General features: G+C 40.4%; 1 protein-coding gene across 8 annotated transcripts in view; it reads left to right on the top strand.

Moving 5' to 3' along the window:
- Positions 1-20,007, top strand: part of PCDH11X (protocadherin 11 X-linked) — a 436,859-nt gene that overhangs the window by 262,095 nt on the left and 154,757 nt on the right. The window contains exon 6 of one of the 8 annotated variants that reach the window (XM_069015040.1): positions 14,605-14,682. The exons of the other annotated variants lie outside the window; for them this stretch is intronic. Coding sequence (XP_068871141.1) covers positions 14,605-14,622 — 18 coding nt within the window. The 3' untranslated portion in view covers positions 14,623-14,682. Of the gene's footprint in view, positions 1-14,604; positions 14,683-20,007 lie in introns of those variants that run through there. 8 annotated transcript variants of the gene reach the window in all.

The following is a 20,007-nucleotide window of genomic DNA, read 5'->3' as shown; positions in this document are numbered from 1 at the left end:
TTTTGGTGACTTAAATATATTTTCTGTAGAATCATAAGCACATGTTCCTAAGATGACTAGGTACATTTTCAACACAGAGAAAAACAAAACAGGTGAAAAAACCCATTTAATTTGCAAGGAGTTGGTAGAACAACTCAATGCTCAGGCTCTTGTTTTCTGCTTTTGCATCCAGTCATAATAAATAAATTAAGATGCATGACTTATCAGTAGCAATGAGAAGGTTGAATTAAGCTACACTATGTTTTAAAGTGCATTTCCTTTGTAAAATGGTCTGAGATACTGAGCAAATTGTAAATGTTCTATATGAGAGCATGCATCAAAATTTGATGTTCTAGTGGGGAGGTCAAATTACTGACATGAGTTGGAAATCAGAAGATCCTCAGCTTTTCTTTAATGCAAAGGGGCATGTCATGTTCATAAAATTCACCTAAATTTCTCCTTATTTTCAACATCCCCTTCTTTCTTTATTTTAGTGTGTACCTGCTAGACTATATTAATTACCCTGAAACAACAGACATAAATCAAACATCCCAACTGATTTCATCCCTAATGTATCTCAGAACACTAATTATTAGCAGAAATTAGGAAAAGCTGCACATGAATAGGCATGCAGTAAGTGAAAAAGCAAAGGCTGCCAGTCCTTGTGGTGCAAGTTGTCCATACCAGCCTCAGATGGGAACTGCCTTCAGAGCTGGTGTGTGGCTGAAACTATCCCAGTGCCCTGTGGCTGTAAAACTCTTGTGGGTGTTTGACACTTGTGGGTATGTCTGAATTTTTTTCCTAAAGAAATCAGGTATGTGAGTAGCTTTGGAGTAGTTTAGGATGCTGAAAGAACAAATTTTCTTCTTCTTCTCCCTGTAATCTCTCTCTCTCTCTTTGTGTACATGTGTCTTTTTCACCCAAGGAGTCTGTCCTCACTGCTGAGGGTTTATGCTTGAAATTTTAGCCAGCTCTTGTCCACAATCTTATAATTTATATTGGTGAAATGTATTATTCACAACACCAGTAGTGTCTAAATAACTATTACATATATAAAAGCGGTGTGAGGCAAAAATGGCTTGTATTTATGGTGTATCAATATTCCTGGCAATTGTAATTGCTGTTGCAGCTGTAAAGAGAAAAGAAATGGGGAACCTATTAAACAGATAAAATATCAAGCATCTGAATTGTGAAAATGATTTAGCATCTAATCTAAGTCAATCTGTGCAGATTCTGCTGGAAAAGCTTAGGGCTATTCCATCCTAAAAAAATTTTGCAAGTAGTTACTTGTATTTATTAATTTAGAAAATGTTGGGTTCCTTGCATTTAAAGAATGCAGGGAACTAAAAAATGGGCTCTTTCTTTTCTCCTTTGTACATGCAGAAGAACCAATGTTGGCACAAATTAATGTGTCACCCAAATGGGAGTGTGACTGTCTCATTTTCTCCCTAATACTTTGAAACTGCTGCTCACGGTTGTGTGATTGGGTGTATGACAGGTAGAGGGACGTCAGCTCATTTAGGACAGGGAAATATGACTGGAAAGTCTGCAGGTGTTTGGTTTGATTTAGATGCATTTGCAGTTGTGTCAGAGAGAGAATAAACCCTAAGGAAAGCCGTAGAGCTGTGATGTATTGCACTACAAGGACTGCACTAGAGCCCCTGTCTGGCAGTGTAAATAAAGACTTCTGTATTTTCCTTTATTGACTGCGGTGCTAAGAAAGCTTTGCATTGCCTGGTAGAAGTGGCTGAAAAATAATGTATGGGAAATCTATAGGAGACACAGAGACATTTCAGAAAGTAAAGAGCAATTGGCTATATCATCAAAGACAAAAGCATTGTTATATACAGGTTGCTTTGATTCTCCAAGAACCTATTGATATTTCCCCGGGTATTGAGCTGCTAACAACACCTTCAGCAGAAAAGGCAAACTCTGCTCTCACTGGGGAGGAGTGGGGCTGCATATCCCACTTCTATTTTCCTAAATGATGAGATCCACTGCAAAGAGTGGGTCCAAGCCCTCTGCTACTGGGGCTATGGGATCTTTTTCTTCAGCTATATCATCACCAGACTGAGCTCTGGGTTCTCTGGAAATGAAGCAGTGCTGACCCAACTGTGTGTGGGGATGAGGCCACACTGAGGGCTGGAGGAGAGACTCAACCTGCAAACCACAACTCCATCTGATTTTTAACAAACATGAAAGATGATGAAAACTCACACATTCTATTAAGTGTATATTCACATTTCTTTTCCTAGGCTTTTGTATCACTGAATGTGTAGGGGCTATGCTGTAGTATGTAATACCATCAATATTTTCATAGGAATGAGTGATCAACACTTCACAAAGCAATAAAATTCACTGGTCACTTCATTAGATCATGAAAATTAGCAGTTTTCTACAGAGCACATACATTGTCCTTTGCTCTAGAGTAAGTCTATAAAATATACAGCAGTGAATGTACCCCGAAGGCTTTTAAGCCTCAAATACGAGTGTGGAGCAGGCAGGAAGCACTGGCCTGAGCTCTGCCACTGTCACGATTCCTGACATGGTGATTCAGCCCTTGTGGCTCTGATATTGCTGTCAAAGTGGAAATGGATGTGAACAGAGAACAGCTATGGAAGAGACCACAGCCCACATTAGTCTTTGGAGGCTGTTCCTTCCCAATCAAAACCTGGTTTTACTCACGTAATTATCAAAGGAAAAAAAAAAAAAAAAAACAAACAACAATGATCTAGATCTAAAAATTTTCCAGGAATGGCTGTGAGATGTTTGTAGTTATCTCTTATTTATACTCATTTTATGAAAGAAGGAAATAGGATCAGGACATACAGTCTGTCACTTATTCTTTGATCAGTGCCTATGCAGGAAATGTCACTAAGACGGGGAATGTGCTCCAGGATCACACTGATGCGTGAGGTGTCTGTCGAGCCACAGGTGTAAAGGGGAGGGGGTGTAGGAATTTAACTGATCATTTCACTCTGTGCAAAAAGTGCAAATCATGAAAATCAAAGATTTGTAAATCGTGCATTTGTCAGTAAGGCATGACAGAGCTGGGGTCTTGAATTTACAGGAAAAGAATTGGCGGAGTTGGTAATGAGGTGGGGGTTGATCTCTTCTCCCACGTAACAAGTGACACAATGAGACAAAATATCCTCAAGTTGTGCCAGGGGAGGTTAAGACCAGATATAAGGAAAAGATTCTTCACTGGAGGGGTGATCAAGCATTGGAACAGGCTGCCCAAGGACATGGTGGAATCGCCGTCCTTGGAAGTGCTCAGAAAATGTGTGGCTGTGGCACTTGGGAACGTGGTTTGGTGGTGAACGCTGCAGTGCTGGGTTAACAGCTGGGCTTGATCTTGGAGGGCTTTTGCAGCCTTAGGGATTCTGTGCAGGGACTGGATGCAGAGCTGATCCGCTGGCACAGAAGCATGGCCAGTGGTTGTGCAGGAGCGTTGAATACATTGCACTTCTGTTTCCCCTTAAATGCCAAATAGCCATTCCAGTCCCCCTACCCTACACTCACCCCACTGCAACAGAGGAGACTCCTGGTTCCCAGGGGGTGAAGCTGTTCAGGGCCTATTTACCTATCCAGGATATTTTCATCTGGGAACCAATTACCGGTGCTAGTAATGAAATATATGTTCAGTTCCACAACGTGATTTTGTACCTTCCTAAGCCTCATGCTGCAAATTCCAATGCTTTGGAGGAAAGATGTATGCCTGTGGGCTTTTTAAATTAGCAATTCTTACCAAGTGCCCGTATTTGGTGTGCAATTATGTGTTTTTAACTCCCTGAGTTTGCTTTTATCTCTTTGATTTGCACACACACATATCCAGTCACATGACACATAGTCCAGTGTGCCTAAGAGGTGCTGCTTACAAACATATGTGAATCTTCAAGTTGTTTCTGAGGAGTTAATTATGTTTGTGAGTTTGTTTACAAAAATGTTGCTTTTTAAATCCTAAGGTTTAACATTTTATTGTCACATATGCACAGCAATAACGTTAAAAAGAAAATCACTGAGCTTTCTGCTTTCTTTCCATGGCGTGGCTCCGAGGGATTAGTTTATCCCAGCACGCTGCTTTGCTAAGGGGGCAGCACTTGCTTAGGCCAGTAAATAACATGGGCAGGTTTGTGCCATTACCCTGCAAGGAAAGGGGCAGTAATTGCATGGCCAAGTTCAGGCCAGTCGTTGTTTTCCTGTGGCACTGGTGAGTGGGCAGTGTGGGACCAGGGACACAAAGGGAGAGCAGTGGGACAGACCTGGGGGCCAGGACTCCTCCAAAGCAGCACCACCGCGGCGTGCTCGGGCTGCAGCTGGTAAAAGCAGTGTGAATTTCATAATTTTAGCTTTCCTGCCACTTCCCTGCTTTAGTCCGTTTTTCTATATTCTTTTTTAGCTGGAGTCTCCCTAATTTCACAACTCCCCCGTGGTGCCCAGAATTTTTTATAGCTGTAAGAACTGTGAGTTGTTGCCGTGGAAACACAGTTGTTCATACAGCTGTTGTAACTATACTTGTTAATTTTGCTTTATCACAAAAGGTTTCAAAGCTTTTCTGTATTTGTCTGACATTTCTTGGTTCTGTAACTCTTTATAACGTTCTGTTTGACAAATTGGAGGAGGAAATAGAACTTCAGCCTCACAATGTACAGCATGCCCCCATGTCCTGACTGAATCACCTGCCTTCCTGCCCTTGGAAGCCTCCAAACTCCATTCAGTCTCCTTCCTGCCTTTTTCAAAAAACAGGGACATGTAAGAGTTTTTGAAAATGTCTTTCGATATTCTACATCAGAGCTTCTATGTGCAGATGCTGGGGACAGCATGAAACAGCAGCTCCTCCAGGTTTCTGCATGGGAGCAGAGAGCTGCAGGCAGATCAGTGCCTGTGCCAGCCTGGGCCTCTGTTCCTGCTCCTTGGGACAGCCCTGGCAGGAGCAGCAGGAGGTGCCAGGTGATGCTTGACTGCTTTACCCATGTAGGGCACATTTCCCATGAAAGCTCCTCTGGTACCAGAGGGCTCCTGTTCAATCCATGCTGTCTTTGTTACAAGAGTTCCTAATCCTCTCCTTTGGGCTGCCTGCTCAAGATCAGCTCCTTGAAGCACAAGGCATTTGTTCTCTGTCACTACTGAGAACTGGGACTGTTAGATTGGAGGGAAACCACAGAGGATCCCTTTCCAGGACAGGCCTCCTTCCGTGCCAGCTGTGAGCTGGTGCCAGAGCTTTGAGCTGGCAGAAATGTGTAGGCAGGAGAGGCATCGTTATGAAAGTTGTGTATGTTTGCTTTTTTGTAGCCAAGGCTCCTAATTGCCAGCATATTTTCAGTGCATATACCTGTCAGCTACACCAGTTTAGCTGGCATTGCACTGCCTTTATACTGTCTTATGGTTTTATAGCAGTATAAAAAATGGTTTGGGTTTTGCAAGTCGCTTCCTCTCTGAGCTTTTCCATTTCCCCGGTCTGCAGCATGAGCCATAATAGCTGGGGAGAAGGACAGGTGGGCACCATTTCTGCTCTCTGGAAGAGGGAAGGAGTGCTGCTAAACTAATAAATAGAACAAGCTGCTAACTGCAATATTACAGTGCTTTTGTCTCCTGGCATTGACTTGCCTTCCATGGACCTCGGTCCACTGCAACACCCTGTGCTGCACATTGTCTGTAGCTAAAGTTTTTGGAACTTTATTGTGAGATTTGGGTCAAGTCAGCAACAGAAAGCACAGTCACAGCTGGCTTTAGGTGACCAATGTGGTTTGACTGGATTTGCTGTGAAGAAAGTAACCTTACTCAATTAGAATGTAGTACAACTTAATTTCTCTTTAATTTATTCATGTGATTTTGCTGTAGTAAGTTATAGATTGCATTCTTTAAAGCAGTTTATTAGGAAGGCGACCAAAAAGGAGGTGAAACCAGAAACACCTGAGCAAATAATAGGCGAATACAAGTGCTGAAGCAGCCAAGGAATGGATGTTTGTGTTTGCTTATAAACAACCTGTATAAACTCCATGGAAATTGTAGCAATTCTTTTCAAGTCATCACTATCTGATGAGACCACAAGTTTTTCAATCCAATTGAGAAAATTACTCAGTAACTGAGTAATGAGGAAAACAGCAAACCAACCAACCAAACAAAAATACAATAGTGGACAATTAAGGAGTTTCTTGAGCTCTGCTTCGAAGTACAGAGAACATCCTGAGGGTGATCAAAAGCACTTTTCCACCCCGTTCTCTGGTGAGTCAGTGCTTGGAATAAGCAATGTTTCTGCAGAGAAGCACAAGCCGTACCTTCAACCCCTCGATTACATTCATTACCCTGTCAGGGATGATAGAGGATCTGCTATTTTGCCCCTTTTTCTCATTGTATGGGGAAAGGATTTACAGAACTCACCATTCTTCTGGCTGGGCAACTGCAACAAAGTGAATTGGTAACTTCAGAATCAGGGCAGTAATTTAAAGTGGAGGATGGTACCAGTTTCAGAGCATCATCTCTGTCGCAGTTGTAGAAAATAATTAAATATTAAAATAAGCACAGTCTGGATTGTTGAAATGTTGACAGCTAAACTAATCTGTATTTTTTCTGATTTTATGTCAGTACCTGAAATAGTTGCTTCTACTGATTGTGTTGAGTATGGAAAAGAAATTCTATTTGACTCTACAAAGTTCATATACTAGCAGATGCAATATTCTGGGAGCTAGATATTAATGGTCTGTGAGTATCTGTACTTTAAGGATTGGTAAACTTATTAAGAATTTATTGAGGTTGTGTCCTTGGCTGCTGATTGGATTGAGCTGTGAGAAGTGTTGTACAGTATGTTCTGTCGTATTCAGATATTTTCTTCCTCTGTCAGCCCTCCCTGGGAGGACACTCTGACATAATAACCTTCACAACACAAATTTCCAAAGCTTGATCTCTGGGACCTTAGTATCTTTTGGACTTGCAGAGTTGGGGCTTTTTTTTGTCGTTTTTTTTTCTTTTTTTTCCCTTGGAGGATGCTTTAGATGGGAAAGATATTTTCAGTTGCAAAACACTGTACATGTAATAATCTAAACACACCCCATATTGCACTAGCAACAGTGCAGGCAGTGGGCCCAAGGAAATGGTGGTTGTGCTCCTGAGCTCTTGTGAGACCCTGCCTGGAGTCTGGGCTGTGTCTGGGCTTGGGCTCCCTGCTCCAAGATAAACATGGACTTACTGAAGCAAATTAAGCAGGGACCACCATGAGCTGGTGCATATCCTGTGAGGAGAGGCTAGGAATTGGGTTTGTCCCTCTTGGAGAAAAAGAGGTGAAGGGAAGATCTTATTACATCATTAGCTGTCACAGAGAAGAGCAGAGAAAATGGAGACACTATGAGTGTCTAACACTGGAAGAAATTTCTCAGAAATGCCCTGGAATCTCCATCCTTGGAGAAATTTAAATATGGCTCAGGGCAACATCTTCTAGGTGGATGTACTCAGAGCAGGGGGTTGGACTAGATGAGCTCCAGAGGTTGCTTCCAGTCAAAATTATTCTCGTCCTCTCTAAGTTTTTTTTTCATCTCATCAACCTTATCAAAAATATATTCAACATCTGCACGAGTAACTAAGGGGATAAAAGAAGAAAGGCTTTGTATTTGAGGATTCATTTTACTTTTTGTTCAAGCAGAGAAACTATTACAAAACAACAGATATTTGCCATTGTGGGAAGATGCAGCGCCTAAGAAGAGAGGAAAAAAAAATCCAACCAAAAACCAAACGACCCCACCCAGGAGCCCCCTCATAAAGATTGTTCAGATCTCAGAACTCTGTCAGAGAAACTGAAAAAAAAAAAACCAAAAACAAACAAAAAAGTGGTCTGAAATTCTCCTTCCAAGAATGGAGTGGCAGTGGAAATGAGTGCTGCATTTGCTACCAATGATAGCATCTTAATCTATGCCCTTGTATTTCCTCAGCTGCCTTCCCTATTGTATTCCAGCTGTCGAGGCCCAGAGTGGAAAAGCTAACAGCTTTGCAGATGAACTTCTGCTCACCCATTCCTGGCTGTGACTGCTCCTGCCAGCCTGTGTTTGCCTCTCTCTGGGACTCACACAGATTAGTTCCCCTCTTGGCACTGGGGATTTTCATCAGGCTATGAAATGCACAAGGACACCGTGGGTGAATGCCTACCAATATCCTAAAGACACTTTGGGCCCTGAGAGCCTTTAGGGACTTTATAAAGTGGCTTGTGCAGATAAGGAGATACCTCTGTGAGCCACCTTTGGCAGCTGCTGCAACAGCCTGAGGAATTGAAACAAGATTTAGGAGGGTTACTCAGTGCTTTGTTCTTGATTCTACTAAGGGGAAGAAAAGCTCTGTGATAGGAGAGGGTTGGATTCCAGCACTCTCAGAAATAACTGTAGAGAATTAGTTGCCACTTAAGTATTATTTTCTGCCACTGTTTCTACCACTGGGATCACAATACTTTCTCAAAAGATGCCAGGCACAAACAGGATTTTTTTGTGAATACCTCTCCATCTGCAATATAAACCTAGAGATGGATATCATAAAATGAGGAGTGGATATCAAGGTAATTATTCTTCCTCTAGTTCCCTATTTTAGAAAGTGTTTTTTTCTTGTTAGCAGATGTTATCATTTTTGGTGTCACACATTCATGGCAGTACTACTTGACATATCAGCAGCCTTCTGATGGCTGGTGAAGTCAAAAGGGAAAGAGTAGTAAGGGAAGGAGGAGTCACTTGCTGTTAAAATGATCACATGATAATCATCTACAGCCTTACAGTTTAGTAATAAAGGATAAAGCTATTCTCTCTTCTCAGAACAGCTTTATTGACACTAAAATGTGTTCTTCAATGCTTTACTTGTGAAAGGAAACTCCTGTGGTTAGTGTGCAGCCCCTGGGCAAGAACAAAGTAGTGAGTTCTGTCCTCCAAACAGCAGAACAGACAAGTGCCAGAATTCTGTGTAATCTCGAACTGGTGGCTTGGAGTCTCCCAGTCTGGCTGTACTTACCTGCTCTGACAGGTTGTGCTGAGGGCACAGAGCACTGAAATGGGCTGATAGACAGGCAAAAGGTTAATTTGACTGTTCTGGAAAGCATGGGCAGAAGAAAGTGGCAAATCCATTTGTCAGTCAGAGGAAGGGGAAATGACTGGTTATTACTGAAGCGTGTATTGTTATTTCAGAAATAACTAACGTTGGTCACAGAAATAGCAACAAGATGGTTGCTTTAAGGTGCTTAATCCCTGAGATGGCAGCATGGAGACAGTGCAGAATCAATGGGAATCCCATCTGCCATGCCTGCAGATATAATAACTAGCCATGGACCAAGGCAAGGTCTTGATGAAAACACAGGCTCACTTTAAAAGCCCAGCACGAACAAGAGAGTTACTGGGGCTGCTGAAGTAGCTCAACAGCAAAAGTACAGCTCTGATCTTTTTAACTACCCAGATTAAGCATAAAAACCCAAAAGAAAAATAAGAATCTTATCAATGAGTATGTGTGCCTTTTTATAAACCACAACAGGAAAACTGAAGGAAGCTGAAAGAGAATTTAGTAACTCCCTTGTACCATAGTTGGGCTTCTTGTCACAGTGAGCTCCTCAGTTCAGCATGTTGTAGGTAAGAGAAGAACTGGAGAGGATGAGGGTGTGTTATTCCTTCTCTGTAAGATAACCAGAGACCAGATAACCAGGAAACTTCTGTAGCTCACCTGTGTTATGTTTTTTTGTATTCTTGAAGCGAGGTTTGCCCTTACCATGGAGTTACTGTGCAACCAGAAAGAGTCAAAAAGCATGAGGGGTTCTAAAGCTTGGTGAAGCTTTTCTGTTTGAATAGACTTATTTTATTTCATAATATGTCAAAAAGCTGATTGGCACACTGAAGGTATGCACGTGTGTGAGCTGACATGTGTATCTATGCACACTGCATATAAATAGACATTAAAAACCTACATCTGACAAGTCACTCTCAGATGGGCAGGAGCTGTGCCACAGGTGAAAAGGTGACTTTTTTAGGGCCATTGAACACTATAAATGTGTGCATTGTATCAGTGCTTCAGAAATACCCATTCTAAATGACTTTGTGTTGATCCACTGTGAAAATTCATTGTGCTCAATTGCCCTCAAAATTTCTCATTTCTCATCTGTGATGTTGCAGTCTGCTGACTGCACACCAGGCCATGGTACAGCTGGGCAGGCACCCGGCTCCAGAGGGCCTGAAAAGGATTTTTATTTCCTGCCAGGCTGCTCTGTGCTCCCCAAAAACTGAACAGATCTGTGTCTAGGGCTTGGAGCTGTGAGGCTTTCAAAGGTGGGAATAGACTTCATGGAGCTGATGTTGAGTCGTGCACACAAAGGCTTGTGTGTCACATGCCACATGTACATGAGATGTGGAAAATGGAACTTGGCTTTAATTTTTAATCATGCCTTTGATTCAGAGAAGTCAAACCCACTCCACATCAGTTCAGTTCTACTCAATTTAGGAGAAAAAGGAAAAAAAAAAAAAAGAAACAGGTGGCATAAATAACTTCCAGCATGCACAGCAAGAAGTTGGGTCATAGAATGATGGTTTGGGGGTTTTTTTCAGTTTTAAAAAGGAACATTTATAGCTGATTTTCAGTATGTTTTATATGTCCTTTAATTTACTGTGTTGTCTGATTTCTTATAAAACCTCTGCATGTCAGCCTTTAAACTGTGAGGGAAACAAATGCCTGCTTTGGAACAGAGGATGGTGAAGTTTCAAGACCTCTCCAGGATGTATCTAGAGATGTGTTGGTTGGTCCTTAGTGTGCTGCAATACCTTGGCTGCTGCCTGTGGATGCTCCCAGGCACTGGAATATCGATGATACCATAGAAGCCCAGTGGGGTTGACAGAAGCATTGGGTGAGGAAGGTTTGTCTCGGAAAATGAGCACTTTGCATTCAAATGAGATGTGGCAGAAAGTGTGTTGTGCCAAGTGCACCAAGCTGCAAATGTAAAAGGAATGTTGGTTTGCTTCACCTTACAACCTTCTGCTTGTAAGTTCCCAGACAAACTCCTGCCTGTAGTTTAGACAAGCTGGACACTTTGTCTTAAAAGTCAGGGCAGGAGATGCTTAATCATGTAAGAAGACCTTGATTTTTCTTCCAGTTAGTAGGAACTTTAATTACATCCTTGTACTAACATCTTGCTGGAGTGATGGTTCATTTCTGAGTTGCTGTTGCAGGGGAATTCCTCCTTAAGCACCACACAAGCCACTGCCCCAGCAATGGTTCGGCCTCTGTTGTTAAATCTGAGATTCAGCAGGACAATGTTGAGGTCAGACTCTGCCTCACTCACAGTCTGTTAAATATGTGAACTCCCTATACTCCATATTTTCCTATGAATTCAAAACTTTGTGTTGTTTACATTATTTTAACCTCAACAACTGAAAACGAGGAAAAAGAGAAATAAACTCTTTCTCTTTTTTTTTTGTTTTCTTTTGTTAGCAGTCCATTTGTCTTCTGTCTCTGCTCTGCACTGGTTTTTGTTTCTCAAATAGATTCCCTGTAAGCAGGTGAAAGCTGTCTCCCAGGGATATGAATACCAGTCATTTTTTAAAAGAAAAACAGTATTTGCAAGCACACTGCATTTCTAGTCTGGGATTTTAAGTGTACAACAAATTTTAATCTTGGCAAACACATTGAGCACTTTCATGTCACTATGTCTCTACATTAATTTCTGGAATCTAGTAATGATACTCTGTGTGGCAAAGAAGTACTAATTCATATAAATGGTGGTGTGAGCAGTCATAATTCATCTGTTCTTCAGGTTGAAGAAAAGACTGAGTATTCTAAACCAGAAACTAGTATCAGATTTGATTTTATATAATAGTTTTGTTCTTTTGAAGTTCTTGGGAGCAAAAGGAAAGAACTCCCTCATTTTAGTTTGGTTTTTTGTTTGGTTGTTTTTTTGTTTGTTTTTTTTTTCCCTAATGTATTTAAATGCATTAAATGAATAGAACCATTCTTGTAAACAAAATAAAACATCAGAGAAATATTCTTCTGCCTAGGCTTGTGAAAGCTGGGCTTTGTCTAAATTATTTGCTGACTTCAGTCATCCATTTCTCAGAAAAAAAAAAAGAAAAAGGTACAGCATCACATAATCTTAGAAGGTCTCTCAAGAGAAGACAAAGGCCAGCTCGTGCCTATTGTCTAGACTCAACCGTTCAATACTCATCATCCTTATTCTTCTGATTCTTATGCCTCAAAGTCATTTCAAAATGAGGAAAGATAATGGGAATAGTTGTATGAGAGCAGCATCTCTGGCAAATATGACCAATTCTGTAGAAAAGGAGCTGCTCTTGTTGTAAAGCTTTAATTTTCTTTTACTTAGTTTTACTGCAGATCTTCAGCATTTCACTGCTGCTTTTATGGTATTTTAAAAAACATTTGCTTCCACAGTAAAATATTATATCTCTGTCATCTGTAAATTTGCACTTTTACAAAGCTCCAATTGCATCTTTTGTTTCCATAGATTGCATTTACATTGCAGTTGCACTCTGTTTCATAATTAAATCACTTTCAGTCTAAGTAAGTACAGGAAATCTATGCTTCAGTGTGCAAGGCTGCTGACAAAGTGAAGGGTAACCCAATTCTCATGCACTCAACTTTTTAATTAGTTGCTGCACATCTGAGGATTAGGCTTGTTGGGATGTCTTGCAGAAAATAACATTAATATTCAATTTGGTTAAGGACTTTCAATAAACAAAGAGAATTAATAAAGCTATTAGGCAAATGTCTCTGATGACCACTTTCCATACGGATTGTGAGTATCCAGAAGCATTTCCAACGCAGGCAGCTGAGGAGGGTTTCTCTGCCCGTGTTTTGGCTGAATCTTGAGGAGTAGCTGGGTATTTTCCATCCTGAGCTCATATGCATTTGAATTTGCTGAATGTATTTTCTGGGGTCTACAAAAGCCAGGTGGCAAAGAGTGCTTTGTTACAAGCGCTGCTATCAGCCTCTCAAAGTATGGGATTTCATTTTCTTTTTGTCTATTTTGTTTAAGTTTCAGAATATTCTGCATCTGAACGAGAAAGATTTTTTTTTTTGTTCCTTTTTTTTGTGAGTTTGAAATTATTTGAGATATGAAAGGTTTGTTAAATTATGCCTTTATCTGGATTTTTTTTTTTTAATGTGAGGAATGGTTTTGTGAAATGTTCTGGATGAGCCTCTACAGCTCCAAGTTAAATTATTTGCATTAAAAAACGAGCTCATCTAATGTAAACCTGGGAATTATTTTCGGCTCATATTGTCATTTGAAAAATCTGGAATTTCAGTGAAAGTGAACTGCTGTAAAAATTAATTCATATTTCTTGGAAAATGAGCTCTGCTACTTATGTACGTCCTGGCAAGGTGGTGTTGATTTTGTGTGGAGATTTTGGCTGATTTTATGGTGTCATAAATTCACTTTATGTTATAGCTTGCTATAAATCACAAACATCCTTTCATCCTTGCTATAAATCACAAACTTTTGAGAGCTGTTGAGGTAACAGTGATGATGTAACTTCTCCCAAAATACTGTTTACATTCTGTTAAGGCTCCTGTAGGGACAGGTTGTGTTTGCATTGAGGAGACATTCAGTTCCTACCCAATATATACTATTATTTGTGTACTCCATGTATTTGCAAGTGTGTGTGTGGGAAATCAATTTCACTTTGGGTTTTTTGCCAAGATGTTTTTTTTTAAAAGAAGAAAGCTCTGGAAGAAAGGCTGTTAAAAACCCTGTGCCCAGCAGGGGATGGACCAAACCCTTTGGATGCTGGTTTATGATTTGCTCTGCACTGAGCTGCGATGATGGAACTGCAGTGGGCTCCAGGCACTCCTGAAACATCTCTCCAGATTAAGTCATCGGCACACTTTTGGTGTTCCTCACTCTCCCACAAGTCAAGCCATCTTTGAAAGAACACATCACTCTTTAAAACGTATTTTAGATCAATCTGGTGAAGAATACAAAAACTGCTCCCCCTAATGCACTGGCAGAGAGGCTGTTGGGTGATCTTGCCATGGGCTTGCAGAGGAGCATCCTCCAGGAGAGGGTTTGGGCAGGCAGAGAGCCATTTCCTGCCTGTCCCAATTCAGTTTGCTGCCAGTTTGATTTAAGCCTCTGCTGGTGAGTTAAAGATGCTGCAGTGCTGCAGAGGGTGTTTGTCTGGAAATTTTATCTTCTGCTTCATTGCAGAGGGTGACCAGCTACTCGGGAAATAAGTGGGAACCCGAGCATCCACTACTGCTCTGCCCTTTGCTCCAATCTCCCTGCTAAAGTCTGGGGCTCGAACTCTTGGGAATAAATGAGGAATATTCCATGTTGTGACTGCCAACAGAAGTAGGTAGTGGAAGAATATTTCAAAGCAAGATTTCTTATGACTTTTCACAGCTTTCAAATTGCAGCTTGCTTTGTAATCCACTGGAATTACACAAGGCTCTCCTGTCCAAGGCATTTTCCTTGTCAGCAGGCAAGATCCAGCAGGTGTCTCCCCACCATCCACAGGGAGCTCATCAAGAGCTCGTCAAGATGTTTGTTGCTGTTAATTTGATATGGCATTCCACTGTAGTGGACTTTGTAGGGGAAGTCCACTACTTCCCCTACAAAAGTGTAGGGGAAGCATGGAAATGATAAAATTCTTTCCTTTTTTGGTACAGGTTGTCTCCCAGCCCTGATTTCAAGTTGTATCAGCATTCAATGCAGAGCAGCTCTATAGGAACAGATCTGTAGTCAGCTTTCATTCCTTAAATGAGAACACCAGAAAGTGCAGTTCCATGTGTGACACTACTTTCACGTTTCCTGAATGCCTTTGAGTTGGATTTTCCCAGGATTGGGGTTTGTGTAAAGGGTGAGAGCTGGCCACGTTTCCCTCCCTGCCTTCCCACCTTTGGCTCTTTAGGCAAGTGGTTCCTACAGCAGATCCAAGGCTGATGCAGCCCAAATCCATCCCCCCTCCCATGCTGAGAGATCTGGCTCCTAAAGCAGCTGCTACACAGCACTGACACAGCCAAGGTGGGAAAATCCTTCAGAAAGAGGATGCTTGTGCCAGGAAAGTTGTTACTGTGTAGCTGTAACAACATGACAACTTCTTCATCACTTTAATGGGACTTTTTCTATCAGAGATGGATATTGTGTATTAAGGTGTCCAGGAGTAACCTATTCACACATTGATCTATTGAGTTCTCAGGAGAAATTAAGTAAATAATAAAATATTCCAAAATTATAAATTTGGAGGAAGCCTTTAATCAGTTACTAATTGATTATTCACATTAGCACAATACTTGTAAAGATCAAAACCTAATTTTGACAACATGTGCAAAGTTTTCCTCTTGAATTTAATACTATATTCTCAATCTGTTGTTCATTAAGGTGAACATCTGTGAATTCATTATTTTTTCTCTAAGCTTGCTGCACCACAAACTTCATTTCTGTAACAAATTTTCCAAAGAATAATCCCATTACAAGCTTAGTTTATAATACATACAATGACAGCTTTGTTAGCACGTTTATCTGTTTTGTTTGGTTGTTTTGGGGCTTTTTGGGGTTGTTTGTTTGTTTGTTTGTTTTGTCTAATAAGTCTTTGCAGCAAAATCTGTTCTGGGATAGCACAGAGAGTTAGACCAGGGAGAGTGGATAAATCTGGTTAAGGAAACTGGCTGCGGAGTTAACTCATAAAAATGTGATACCATAGGTTTCCCAAAATGTGATGATTCTTAGCTAGGAATTTCCACTTGTAAGTTATAGAAAATTGACATTTTATCCACCTTGTCATTTGTCTCATTTTGCTGTTCCAATGTGGAGTTTTAAAGCAATGCCATTGTAAAATTCCTCTCTTCCTAATTTTACATTGCTATTGAGGTGAAATTATAGCAGTTTTCAAAGCATACGATGAAGGAGAAAGAAGAAATGGGTGAAAAATGCTGGGTTTGAACTTTTAAATGGAAATGTGTACCACTACTCAGAGATAATACCTCTAGGTGTTTCTGTGGACACTTTCCAGCCAATGCTGATGCCCGTGCATGGTACAGCTGTAGCTGAGCCCTGCCTGCTGAACTCTTTCAGGCACCTTTCTGTGGAGAGCTGCCTCTTGTTGCTTTGACATTTTTTTCATGAAGTTAATGGTAAATGAAATACTGACGTTTCAGAGAAGATGAGTTACGTGCTGTATTAATCTGACCAGCCCACATTAGGAGAGCAGCGAGCAGAATTTGCAGCTGCAGAAGATTGTCACCGTGTTCCTGTGTTTAATGGAATAATTTAGGTATCAAGACAGAAAGAAGTCTACACTAAAATGAGTACAAGCACTTTTAAGCAGAAAACCTGTAGCTAATTTTCAATCCTGTAATTGAATTTGCAGGATAGCACATAAATAAAGCCAGGCTTTTTTAAAAGTTGGATGCTTTGCACTGCATAACAATGTTTTACTGCCTCATAATGCTTCCCTGTGTATTTCCCCACGTACTCTGCAGCTACATTGCAATGCTGCGTGTCCAAAACTTCACCCTGCTGCAGCCTACACGGTATTGTGTCAGGAGGCTTCAGGAATACATGCAGATAATTCACAGCCTTCTAAATACCAGCTCTTAATTTGTAATTTGCTGCAGCCGGCTCAACCCTCAATGTGCAGTCCCTTCTGGACTGCAGCCTGAACTGTGGTGAAGAGTCCTTCCCTGAAAGGCTTTTGGATGATTTTGTGTTTTGCTCCCACTAAAATCACAGAATCACAGAATCACAGAATCACAGAATCACAGAATGGTTTTGCCTGGAAGGGACCTTAAAGCCCTTCTCGTTCCACCCCCCTGCCATGGGAATACAATTCCACTGTCCCAGGTTGCTCCAGCCTGGCCTTGGACACTGCCAGGGATCCAGGGGCAGCCACAGCTTCTCTGGGCACCCTGTGCCAGGGCCTCCCCACCCTCACAGGGAAGAATTTCTTCCTGATATCTGATCTAAACCTGCTCTCTCTCGGTTTGCAGCCATTCCCCCTTGTCCCGTGGCTACATGCTCTTCCAAGTCAGAGCACTTTGGAACAGGTTTGACTCCAAGCCTGAGCTTTGAAGAGGTTTTTTCTGAAAAGAAATTCCAACAGAATTTCTAACGGTATTAAATTAGTTCAAAAAATATATGATATTCTTTTTAACTTCTTCTGACTTACATTTAGTAATTAAATAGAAGATTTTGCAAGGTACTGAGTAAAATGGTGTTAAAAAGTTGCCATAATGACATCAACTTAAACAGCCGTGCCCTGGAACTCGCTGCCACCTCACAGATCTGTTGTAGATTATGGGCATTAGAGATGAAATTTGACAAAGTACTGGGTTCCCTCAACCTTTTTAAAGTCAATGGAAGCCAAGGCCACCTGGGTTGAAGCAGAGGACATCAAACTCATTGTAAGATTGAGCCTTCCTTGTAACTTTTGCCCTTAACATTTTAGATAATCCATTGATCTCTCTTGAAGAGCTAATATCTGTAATAATGCCATATTTCTGTAGCATCCAAAGTCAATTGAAAGACGTGTATTATAGCTATATTTTAATCAAGACTTACTGGGAAATGGGAGTAAAGAATTCTGCTTTCCCTAATAGTACCATTTGCAAAAAGAAAAGCTGACTGGAAAATCAAATGAATTATCTCTTCTTTATACACCCTTTATATGTCCGCTTTCTCTGTAAAATTAATTTAAATTATTTCTGTACAAAGAAAAAAGGTATTTAAAAATCATCAGGAAAAAGTAGATGTTTCTTTCCAGACTATTCACTTGGAGAATTCAAGTGTAATTCATTAAATTTTGCTCTACAAATAAGACCTCAACAAAATGCTGGTTGTCATTGAGAGATGGTGAGTGGACAGTGCCTTTTCAGGACCACTCCTGAGAAGCATTTTCTACTTTTTGATGTGTTCTGAAGTAAAAAAAAAATGTGTATCTTAGGGATTAAATCATCTCATCCAAAACATGATCTCACATAGTTGTTCAAAGCAAATACTTTATTGTATTCACATGAGGGATTGTCATGGATGGTTGGATTTATTTTGATTATTGGTTAGGAAAGCAACGCCTGAGTTGCTACTTACCACATGTTGAGTAGGAAAGAAAAAAATAAAATAAAAGACTGCATTGGCAATGAATCTGTTGGTCCTGTGACAGATTTGAGATTAAGTTCTTACACTTCCATGACATTTTGAAGTAGACCATTTTTGTTGTGGGAAAGAGAGGAAAAGGAAAGGTCATGTCTCTCTTATCAGGCAGTCATAGTCTCCTGTAAAATAGAAATGTCTGTTTAATGTCAGTGAACAGCCCAGATGGAGATTCACGTTGGAGCAAAACATCTACACTTTATCTCGTACCTCAAAGTTTACACTACTTAAACCTTGTGATAACAGACTCCTAAGTCATTTTCTGATGGGATTCCTCTATCATTACACCACGATTCTCCACATGCTGTCCACTTTTTTTCCCCTTTTTTCCTCCAAAACCAGCCCCTCTGCATTCCTGACAAACTAATCCCTGTACCAGGTATCTGCAGTCATGAAGGACTGGGTGAGCTCAGACTCAAGTTACTGCATTAAAATATTTCACGGTTTTTGCTAAGGGTGATTTTTGCAAGTCCTTTTTCCTTCCTGGCTGAATGTTCAGACAGAGGAGCAAGAAAATCATTGACCAAAGTTATCAGGAGGAGCCAGTGCCACAGTGGTGTTAGAAAGCCCAAAGGGAGGAATGGGAAATGAAGACATTACCTACAGCAAGTTTGACTTCATCAGTCCTTTGAGCTCTGTAGAAAGAGAAATTTCATTTCTGTACTGCCTTTTCTTTTGTTCCACCTCTCTCCTCTGTCTTATGAATCTATTTCTAGCATGTATATGTTTACCTAAACGACTTATTTCAAAAATTCATTGTTTTAAAGCTTTTCTTCAATGATAGAATAAGATTCTGATTTTCTTAAACTCTACAGGCTATATAAAAATGAAAAAAAAAAATATTGCAGGCAGTCATGATTGTTTAATGACAGTAATAAGAGCAATAGCTTTTACTTCATTACTCCATGGAGTTATGGTTCTGAACTGTTACTTTCCCCACCTTAAAATAAAAAGGATTTAAGTGCAGCCTACCTTGAGGTTAAACGTGTGAATGTGCATTTGAGTGGTTCTATACATGGGGGCCTGGCGTAAAACTGGGCAAAACTGAACCACCTCCAAACTCATATGCTTGGAGGAAGTTTTGATGTTAGCAGAAACTCAAGTCATTTCAGCAGACAAGTGTATTTTTGTGTGTGTGTCTGTGTGTGTGCACGTGCAGGGGTTTTTAATTAACCACGTGTCTTTCCTCACTGTGCCCTTCTAGATGAGGAATATCCTTCAAAGAAAGACACACTTTCTAACAGCTAAGACTTCCACGTTATTTCTGGCAATAATTGGTGAATATTATTTAATAAGTAATGATTGAAATAACTCTTTCACAGAAATTACCTATTGCAGAATTTCTAAAGTGATGGCAAATTATATTGCATTGCATATTCATGCAGTTTAATTTAATAGTATATTTAATGTGAAATATGACATTAATTGCTTGTAAATAGTTTCTTACACTCTAGATGCAGTTTTTAAAATACTGTAATATCAGGAATAATGACCTGGCCACACATTTCAATCAGTCAATGTCTTTATTAATATTAGGTATGTTGGCAAACCAATAACCATTTGAAAAGAAGGAAGTTTTGGTTATTTAGTTAAGCAGGGGATTTAATTACATGTCTTCTGGAGTCTGATAGAATAAAGCAAGTGAAGGCAATGTTTTGGCAGCTAAGATCCTAGGAAAAATAAACATTAGTAATTAATTTATGTTCTGTTACTCTCTTCAATTTTTCTTCACCTCTACCTTGCCCTTAATTTTCTCCTACTTCTTCTTTTCTGTGGTCCCTCCATGTCACTGCTTGCTCATCCTTCTGCCTGTGGTAATTTTATGTTCCTTTACTTTTCAGGATTGATTGTCCTCATAGTCCTTTCCCTCTACCTTCTGCACTTGGGTTTCATTTTTCATACTCAAACCAGTACTTGGCCTGATT

Source organism: Aphelocoma coerulescens, chromosome 4A (genome assembly GCF_041296385.1).
Source record: "Aphelocoma coerulescens isolate FSJ_1873_10779 chromosome 4A, UR_Acoe_1.0, whole genome shotgun sequence".
NCBI lineage: Eukaryota > Metazoa > Chordata > Aves > Passeriformes > Corvidae > Aphelocoma > Aphelocoma coerulescens.
This window is presented reverse-complemented; position numbering and strand designations above follow the sequence as displayed.